The 10,193-nt window shown below is 47.8% G+C and overlaps 1 protein-coding gene across 2 annotated transcripts; it reads left to right on the forward strand.

Annotated features, from left to right (window-relative positions):
* Positions 1–449: 449 nt before the first annotated feature.
* LOC123424888 (ABC transporter C family member 10-like) lies at positions 450–7,240 on the forward strand. 2 transcript variants are annotated; one of them, XM_045108580.1, is made up of 12 exons: positions 450–615; positions 765–2,860; positions 3,011–3,331; positions 3,431–3,517; positions 3,602–4,201; positions 4,314–4,478; positions 4,604–4,898; positions 5,009–5,223; positions 5,324–5,629; positions 5,878–5,941; positions 6,182–6,421; positions 6,712–7,240. In XM_045108580.1, exons 1-12 carry the CDS (start codon positions 600–602, stop codon positions 6,819–6,821), a joined length of 4,515 nt encoding a protein of 1,504 aa, XP_044964515.1. In that variant the 5' UTR covers positions 450–599; the 3' UTR covers positions 6,822–7,240. The 2 variants fall into 2 exon arrangements, with proteins under 2 accessions (XP_044964515.1, XP_044964514.1); XM_045108579.1 differs by having other exon boundaries at positions 450–2,860.
* Positions 7,241–10,193: the final 2,953 nt, after the last annotated feature.

Here is a 10,193-nt window from a genome sequence, read left to right on the forward strand (position 1 = left end):
TTTAGAGAATTTATGAAATTATTCCGATTAAACCCCTCAATCCCCACATATCTCATAACACCATTTGGTTCTAGTGTATTTGACATATTTCATCTCCATATTCCTCCTCAAACCTCTAAATTATAGTGCATTTTTCTCAATAACCAATACACTACCCCTACCTAGTGTATTGGGGATAAATGAGGATTTGAAGGGATTGGGTGAAGGTTAGGGTTTCGCCCAATCCTTTGGGGGATTATCCCCACCAATCTCCTTCAAAACACTAGTACCAAACAAGGGGATTTCGGGCACGAGACCAACAGCTCTGTTATTCTGTGCGTGTGCGCACACTGCCAAAGCTCCGGACAAACAAACGGCACGCGGTGGCAGCCGCTACGGAACAGACAGGTCAATACTCAACACCGCCACAGTTGCTCGCACCACAAACCCATAAACTAAAAGAACCTAATCTCGGGATCGAGTCACTGTCTGTTCGGGATCAATCTTGATCTGTTTCATGCCCCGTTTGTGTCTGCTTCAGCCTCAAGCAGGGCGCTAGATCCATCTGTTCGTCATTCGTCGTTGCCATCCTCCAACCGAATGCACGGTATTTGTTACAGATGAGTTCCCTCTCAAGTAAGTAAATAATACGTACGTACTCATCTCAGTCCTCACCTGTTCCATGTCACGTAGCCACACCACCAATTCACTATCCATCGCCACAGCAAGAGGTCGGGATCCCACCGCAATGCCACGCGCTGTAATCCATACTCTTCATGCTCCAGGTTCGTCGATGACGATCAGCTTGTGCGGGACCCCGATTGGTCCCAACCAGGGCGTCTTGAGGGAGATATTCGACGCCTCCACCTGCACGAACCACCTGGTGGAAACCGGCATTGTCGTGCCGCTCGCGGCCGCCCTTGCGCTCCGGTTCCTCGCCGACTTCCCCGGGACCAGACCGTCCTCCGCCGCACGACGCTGGCTTTTCTGGCCCAGTTCACCGCTGCAGCTGGCCGCCGTGGCGTTCAACGGCTGCTTGGGGCTGCTCCATCTTCTCCTAGGCCTGTGGATGCTGCTGGGGAGCAACTCCGACGACGATCTGGATCCCTCTGTTCACCCACCGCACTGGTGGCTTGCGACGCTGTCCCAGGGATTCAGCTTGGTCCTCGCCGGCTTCGCTTTCGCCGCCGGGAGCCGGTTCCTCGGGCCGGCATTTGCTCGAGCATGGTCCTTCTCGCTGACCGTCTACGCGGCGTTCGTCTGCTGTTCCTCGGTTGTCTCCATTGTTGTCGCCGAGAAGGCGATCGCCGTCAAGGCTTGCTTGGATCTCCTGTCGCTGCCAGGCGCAGTTATGTTCCTTGTCTACAGCGTTCAGAGCAGCCATGCCCATGATGATCAAGACGGACATGAAGATGAAGGATTATACGAGCCATTGAAGACGGGCGATACAGCTGACGCCGAAGAGGTAGCCGCTGGTTCTTCAGAGAGCAGCCAGCAGCAGGGGGTAACCCCCTTTGCCAGAGCCGGCATTTTGAGCCAGATGACATTCTGGTGGCTGAACCCTCTGATGAAGACGGGCTACGAGAAGCCCCTCGACGACAGAGACATGCCGCTGCCATGCGCCGCAGACCGAGCGCAGAGCCAGTACTCGATGTTCTTGGAGAGGCTGAACAACAACAAAAACAAGCAGACGTCACATGACGGCACGCCACCATCGATCCTGCGGGCTATCGTTTCTCATCACAGGTGTGGGATCATGGTCTCGGGTCTGTTCGCCCTGCTCAAGGTGCTCACCTTGTCCACAGGCCCGCTGCTCCTGAGGGCATTCATCAACCTGTCCACCGGGAAAGTCACCTCCGATTCCAGGCATGAAGGCTATACGCTGGCCGCGCTCATGTTCATCTGCAAATGTTGCGAGTCGCTGTCGCAGAGGCAGTGGTACTTCCGCACGCGGAGGCTGGGGCTCCAGGTGAGGTCGCTCCTCTCGGCGGCCATCTACAGGAAGCAGCAGAAGCTATCGAGCTCGGCCAAGACGAAGCACTCCTCCGGGCAGATCATGAACTACCTCACCGTCGACGCGTACCGTGTCGGGGAGTTCCCGTATTGGTTCCACCAGACATGGACGACGGTCGTCCAGCTCTGCGTCGCCCTGGCGATCCTTTACAGCGCGGTCGGCGCCGCCATGGTCTCGTCCCTGGTCGTCGTCGTCATCACCGTGCTCTGCAACGCTCCGTTGGCCAAGCTGCAGCACAGGTTCCAGAGCAAGCTGATGGAGGCCACGGACGCGAGGTTGAAGGCCATGTCCGAGTCACTGGTGCACATGAAGGTGCTGAAGCTCTACGCGTGGGAGGCTCACTTCAAGAAGGCCATTGAGGAGCTGAGGGAGGTCGAGTGCAGGTGGCTGTCGGCGTTCCAGCTTAGCAGGGCGTACAACAGCGTCCTCTTCTGGTCGTCGCCCGTCTGGGTCTCGGCGGCGACGTTTCTGACATGCTACCTTGTGGAGATCCCTCTCGATGCCAGCAACGTCTTCACCTTCATCGCGACCCTGCGCCTGGTGCAGGACCCGATTCGGGCCATACCGGAGGTTCTTGGAGTCGTGGTGCAGGCTAAGGTTGCTTTCACTCGGATAGAGGAGTTTCTAGGCGCACCTGAGCTGAATGGACGAGCCAAGGAGAAATGCTCCGCTGTGGGCACCGGTTACCCGGTAGCGATGAACTCGTGCGGCTTCTCGTGGTGCGAAGATCCATCAAAGCTTAATCTGAAGGATATAAGCTTGGTGGTTAAAGCCGGGGAGAAGGTTGCGATCTGCGGAGAGGTAGGGTCAGGAAAGTCGACGCTTCTGGCTGCCATACTCGGAGAGGCCCCGAGAACCCAAGGCACGGTAATAATGCTTTGTCTTCATTTTGTTATCTTCAGTTGAGGACGAGGACCTAAGTTTATCAAATGAAAAAGAAAACATTTATCAGTTCATAAGGTTATGATCGATGTCACAACAAGCTTTTAACTCATGTGTAAAATGCTCGTCCATCAGATTCAAGTCCGCGGGAAAATAGCATATGTGTCACAGAACGCATGGATCCAAACCGGAACCGTGCGGGAGAACATCCTCTTCGGGTCTAGTATGGACAGACAAAGGTACCAGGAAACGCTCGCGGTGTGCTCGCTGGTGAAGGACCTCGAGATGTTGCCGTACGGAGACGACACTGAAATCGGGGAGAGGGGAGTGAACCTGAGCGGCGGTCAGAAGCAGCGCCTTCAGCTTGCTCGTGCGTTGTACCAAGACGCAGACATGTATCTCCTCGACGACCCTTTCAGCGCCGTCGATGCCCATACAGCAACCAGCCTCTTCAACGTAAGGATCACCATCATCAGCAGCTTTGCAGAGTGCTTAACGATTTTAGTGAGAAACTGTTGTTCCATTTAAGTTACTGTTGATTTATGTGACATGCAGGAATATGTCATGGGCGCTCTTTCAGACAAGACTGTTCTTTTGGTCACCCACCAAGTCGATTTTCTACCCGTCTTCGACTCCATTCTGGTCTCTCTCTCTCTCTCGCACACATCTATAATGGCCTGTAAGTTTTTGTTGATGTCATCTTAAACCAGTGGAAATTTTTAACAGCTGATGTCAGATGGGGAGGTTATCCGGTCGGCACCTTATCGAGATCTATTCGCGGACTGTCAAGAATTCAAAGACCTTGTAAATGCCCATAAGGATACCATTGGGATTTCAGATGTTGATAACAGTGTTGCTCCGCACGGAGCAAACAGAACATCAACAAAGGATAAGCATCATATTTATGCAAATGGATACACAAAGTCTGAGGAGCCATCACCAGCACGCCAACTGATCAAGGAAGAGGAAAGAGAGACAGGAGACACTGGACTTAAGCCCTACATGATCTACCTGCGCCAGAACAAAGGCTTCATGTATGCCTCCCTGTGTGTCATCTCTCACATGATCTTCATAGCTGGGCAAATAGCGCAGAACTCCTGGATGGCGGCGAATGTCCAGGATCCCCGTGTCAGTACACTGAGGCTAATCACGGTGTACATTGTTATCGGAGCTTGCACAATGCTGTTTTTGCTATCAAGATGTCTATCGGTCGTTGTTCTCGGGGTCCAGACGTCGAGATCCTTGTTTACCCAGTTACTCGATTCGTTGTTCCGTGCACCGATGTCCTTTTATGATTCTACTCCTCTAGGAAGGGTCCTTAGCCGGGTAAGAATTCTTGAACATATGCCAAATAATAGGATCATAATTTGAAGTTCTGTTTGAAATTCGACGTTTTTAATGATGGGTCAGCTCAGCTCTGTTTTTCTTTGTAATGCAGGTCTCTTCCGATTTGAGTACTGTCGACCTTGATGTTCCGTTTGCTTTCATGTTTAGCCTTAGTGCCAGCTTAAATGGATACAGTAATCTGGGGGTATTGGCTGTTGTTACATGGCAAGTTCTATTTGTGTCGGTGCCAATGATATTTTTATCAGTTAGGCTACAGGTAATTAGTTTCTTTATGGCCATATTTGGTTTTAAATACTCCATTCACCAATAGATGTATTATGTTGCTACCGTTTTCCGCTGACTCCCGATGACCTGTTATGTTTTATTTTTGTTGACATGCAGAGGTATTACTTAGCCTCGGCTAAGGAATTGATGCGGATCAATGGCACCACCAAGTCTGCTCTGGCAAATCACCTAGGCGAATCGATTTTGGGGGCTATAACCATAAGGGCCTTCGAGGAAGAAGATCGTTTCTTTGATAAAAACTCTGATCTTGTTGATAAGAATGCTATCCCCTACTTCTACAACTTTGCAGCAACAGAATGGCTGATTCAACGCCTTGAAATAATGAGTGCTGCAGTCCTTTCTTTTTCTGCATTTCTCATAGTTCTTCTTCCTCCAGGAACTTTTAGCCCCGGTAAGTAGCTTATACTAAGCACAATCATTAAATAAAATCTGTTACTCATTATTCAGATTATGAAGAGATCAACACTACAACCGAGAAATTAATTACTTCTGTTCCTGCAGGTTTTGTGGGAATGGCACTGTCGTATGGTCTTTCCCTAAATATGTCTTTTGTTTCCTCTATTAGAAAGCAATGCAACTTTGCGAATCAAATAATATCCGTGGAACGGGTGAACCAGTACATGGACATTAAAAGTGAAGCAGCAGAAGTTATCGAAGAAAACCGACCAGCACCAGATTGGCCTCAGATCGGTAGTGTAGAGCTTAGAGATTTGAAGGTAATGAATCAAAATATAAATATATACATGTATGCCTTAAGAGGTGAAAACCTTTAGCATTAATTGTAACAGATTGTGGTATATAAATTTTACTTGACAGATTAGGTACAGAAAAGATGCTCCCCTTGTACTGCATGGAATCAGTTGCAAGTTTGAAGGTGGAGATAAGATTGGTATAGTTGGTCGAACAGGAAGTGGGAAGACAACGTTGATTGGCGCATTGTTTCGCCTTGTCGAACCAGCTGGAGGGAAAATATTTATCGACTCTTTGGACATCACAACGATCGGCTTACATGACCTGCGTTCATGTTTGGGCATCATCCCACAAGATCCGACCCTTTTTCAGGGTACTGTAAGATATAATCTAGACCCTCTTGGGCAATTCTCAGATCAACAAATATGGGAGGTAAGATATGTAATGTACACAATTTTTCGTGTTGCTCTTCTCATCTTATTTAATCATCACATAACTTTACTATGGCAATTTAGCTCAGTTACCAAGATAAATATACGTAACAATTTCAGAAAGTTCAGCACATTATCAAATTGAATTAGGTGCATCTCAATTGACAAGTCACCTTTCTCCTTTTATGTCCTATGGATATCTTAAAAGTGATCACCAAAGAAGTCATCTCATTTTCTATTCTGTTGCAGGTTCTTGATAAATGTCAACTTCTCGAAGCTGTCCAGGAGAAAGAACATGGATTGGATTCACCTGGTAGGAAATTCCATCCGCATATGCACTTTAGTTTTTGGCGTTCATTTTTTCTGTTCCTAAGAAACTGTGAGAACAGCAGGTTATACCTCAATCATTTCAAAGTTCAAAATAGGGTGAACATACGCGTGCTACTTAATTTGCCGTCAGTGGTCCTAGGCACACTAGATATATCTGTTTGCTAGCACAATTTCTGAAACTGTGTAATGGTCCGTATTACTGATCAAGATAATTGTCATGCAGTTGCGGAAGACGGATCGAACTGGAGCATGGGACAGAGGCAGCTCTTCTGTTTGGGACGTGCACTTTTGAGAAGGTGTCGCATCTTAGTTCTTGATGAAGCCACGGCATCTATAGACAATGGAACAGATGTCGTCCTTCAGAAGACTATTCGAACAGAATTCACACATTGCACCGTTATTACGGTCGCACACCGTATACCGACAGTTATGGACTGCGATATGGTACTTGCAATGAGCGATGGTATGCTTCCTGTCACCAACATAGTAAAGCTATAGCTTATTATTAGTCTTATTGAACAGCACAAGATAATGTGGAACTTGCGGAACACGAATCATATACTCAGAACCAAAATGCACTTTGGATCTTTTCTCCTTTTCTGGCACCAACTTCTAGATGCTAACTTCATTAATTTCATACAGTGAAACCTCTTTTCCCACTGTATTATTTTTGTTTTGCACAAATATTTGTCTAAGATAGGACTACGTCATATATTTCCATAGTTCATACTAATGAGCTATATACTATTGCAGGGAAAGTAGTGGAGTATGACAAACCTACAAACCTAATGGAAACCGAAGGATCTTTCTTCCGCGAGCTGGTCAAGGAGTACTGGTCATACACATCAAACGGAAACATATAGGGCATTTGTTTTATTCACAAGATTCTTGTAAGGCAATAATAAGAAAGCCGACAGAATTTGACAGGAATTAATGTATGTAGAAAGCAGAGGAATCCAAGCAGTGGTGTATTCAGGTAACATACTTCCTGTGCTAAATATAGACCCTTACCGCTGACACCATACCGCACTCTAAAAGGAGGTGTTGGCGGGACATTGGTTTTCATACGTTTTCGCTATGGAAGGGGATACAAAGGAAACTTGCAAACTTGTCCTTTGCTAATACCTGTAAGAATCAAGGGTGCTGCAGTAACCAGATCCATAGGAATGCGAATCCAAAATGTAACTGGGAAAAGCTATCTGTTCTTTCAGAATACTGACAGTTGAGTGCTGCCACAATTCATGGTGCCACGAGCAGAGATCTTTGTGTCGAATTAGACCCTTGTAATAAAGTCATTCGTGCTGGTTGCGATCGAGTAATTAACTACTGCAGGCATTAGTTTCTGAGTGAGGATATATAGAGTGAGGAGATGTTGTACTATAGCAGTCGGTAGCGAAGCATACCATCGGATGAAGAGTCCGGGGAGGAGCTCCAGAAAAGACTGGGAGAGGGTCACAGCCCCAGCTCCCAGGATGTCGGAGAAAGCTTCCGTGGGGGAGGTCCACACGTAGCGGCGGAGACCCAGGGGGGTGGGGGTAAATCTGGGCATGGGCAGCCCGGCCCGAAAAACCCGGCCCAGGCCGGGCCAGGCTTGCAGTTCAGGCCGGGCTTTCAAGCCCGGGCAGCCGTTCGGACCGGGCTCGGCCTTGCACAAATCGCCATTTTGCACGGGCCCGGCCCGGCCCGGCCCGGTCCGAAAATCTTTTTTTTAGTTCGTTTGGACCGGGCTCGGGCATGATATTTGGATTTTTTGATCGGGTCGGGTCGTGCTCGGGTCTCAGATTTTTGGTTCAGTCTTTTCAAAGCCCGGTCAGGTGTACGCCCAGGTCTAGGTGGAGGACGGGCGTCGTTTTTATAAAATGGGCTGATATTTTTTACATTGTATAACATTTTAATAGAATGCCATGTACATTTATTTTGTAGCGCGCGGACATTGTTTTGAATGCTATCAACATATTTTTGAAATTCCACATATACATTTTTGCCACTGTTTCAGGTTGTGATTTTAAATTCTTTTAAGAAAATAAGTTTTGGAATGTATGTATTTCGCTTTCCTCTCCCTAAAAAATGAGCAAAAGAAAATAATGAATGCTCGCTGTAGACGAGTGCCTCTTTTGTCTCACACAAGACGATACATAATCGCGTCCCTGCGCGAGTGCGAGACCCCGCTCCCGTGTACCGTGACTGGCCTGTTTGGGCCTCCCAAGCCCAAATAAGCATGGCAATGAGGGCCTAGGCGAGTAGCATCCTCCTTCACAATGGTTTCCATCTAAGGGTGTTGGGGAACGTCGCATGAAAAACAAAAAAATTTCAACGCACACAAAGACCTATCATGGTGATGTCCATCTACGGAGTGGAGATTAGATCTACGTACCCTTGTAGATCGCACAGCGGGAAGCGTTAAGAAACGCGGTTGATGTAGTGGAACATCTTCACGTCCCTCGAACCGTCCCACGATCCGTTTCGATCTAGCGTCGAACGGATGGCACCTCCGCATTCAGCACACGTACAGCTCGACGATAATCTCCGCCTTCTTGATCCAGCAAGCAAGACGGAGAAGTAGATGAGTTCTCCGGCAGCGTGACGTCGCTCCGGTGGTGGTGATGATCTACTCCTACAGGGCTCCGCCCGAGCTCCGCAGAAATCTGATCTAGAGGTAAAACTGTATGGTATAGGCTAAAGTTGCACGTGACAAAGTTGTGTCTCAAAAAGCCCTAAACCACCACTGTATATAGGAGGGAGGGGGAGGGGCTAGCCTTGAGGGACAAGGCCCTCAAGGTGCGCCGACCGCCAGGAGGAGGAGGACTACTCCTCCAATTCGGTTTGGGAAGGAGGAGTCCTCCTCTTCATTCCCACCTTCCTCTTTTCTTTTTCTTTTTCTTTTCTTTTCTTTTGGTATTTTCTTTATGTGGCGCCATAGCACTCTTGGCCTGACTCCACCAGCCCACTAAGGACTTGTGGCACCATCCTAGGGCCTTGGGCTCACTCCCGGGTGGGTGGGCCCCTCCCAGTAAACATCTGGAACCCATTCGTCACTCCCGCTACACTGTCGGAATTGCCTGAAACTTTCCGGTGACCAAATGAAACCATCCTATATATCAATCTTTGTTTCGGACCATTCTGGAAACCCTATTGACGTCCGTGATCTCATTCGGACTTCGAACAACATTCGGTAACCACACACATAACTCAACTATACTAAAACATCGTCAAACCTTAAGTGTGCAGACCTTGCGGGTTCGAGAACTATGTAGACATGACCCGAGGCACTCCTCGGTCAATATCCAATAGCGGGACCTGGATGCCCATATTGTATCCTACATGTTCTCCAAATATCTTATCGGTTGAACCTCAGTGTCAAGGATTCATATAATCTCGTATGTCATTCTCTTTGTCCTTCGGTATGTTACTTACCCGAGATTCGGTCGTCGGTATCCGTATACCTATTTCAATCTCGTTACCGGCAAGTCTCTTTACTCATTCCGTAATATAAGATCCCGTGACTTACACTTAGTCACATTGCGTGCAAGGCTTGTGTGTGATGTTGTATTACCGAGTGGGCCCCGAGATACCTCTCCGTCACACGGAGTGACATATCCCAATCTTGATCCATACTAACTCAACGGACACCTTCGGAGATACCTGTAGAGCACCTTTATAGTCACCCAGTTACGTTGCGACGTTTGATGCACACAAGGTATTCCTCCGGTGCCAGTGATGTTAGAGCATATATCTCCATATGTGGTTTTGGTAATTGATGACAATTCCTATGGACTAATGGTTGCCTTAAGTTATAATTAATGGATTTGTCCATAGGCACTTCTTGAAGTCCATCTGTTGGGTTCAAGGAGTTTATATGATGACCAAGGTGGTATTCAAGGTATTATCCAAAGAATGGTCATAGAGACACAAGGTTGATCAAGATCTCAGACAAAGAGTAAATCAAGATGATCAACACACAAAGCGTACAAGATGTACCGAGAGGGATCAAGTGATCCCATGGTATGGTAAGCATTGTCCATTACGTGTTTGTGTACTAACCCATGGTCTTCGTGAGAGTTCTATGTGGGGGTTAGGTGTGTTTCCATGGGCTTGCGTCAAAGAGAAGATCTCATACAACCCATGAAGTATGACGTCAAGTTGTGATCGTCATCAAGATTGCGATGTGCAAGTTCAAGTGGATCAGCACGAAGATATCATGCTTGAAGCTTGCCGTCCATTGTGGTGGCAATGGA

This window comes from Hordeum vulgare, chromosome 2H, assembly GCF_904849725.1.
Source record: "Hordeum vulgare subsp. vulgare chromosome 2H, MorexV3_pseudomolecules_assembly, whole genome shotgun sequence".
Taxonomy (NCBI): domain Eukaryota; kingdom Viridiplantae; phylum Streptophyta; class Magnoliopsida; order Poales; family Poaceae; genus Hordeum; species Hordeum vulgare.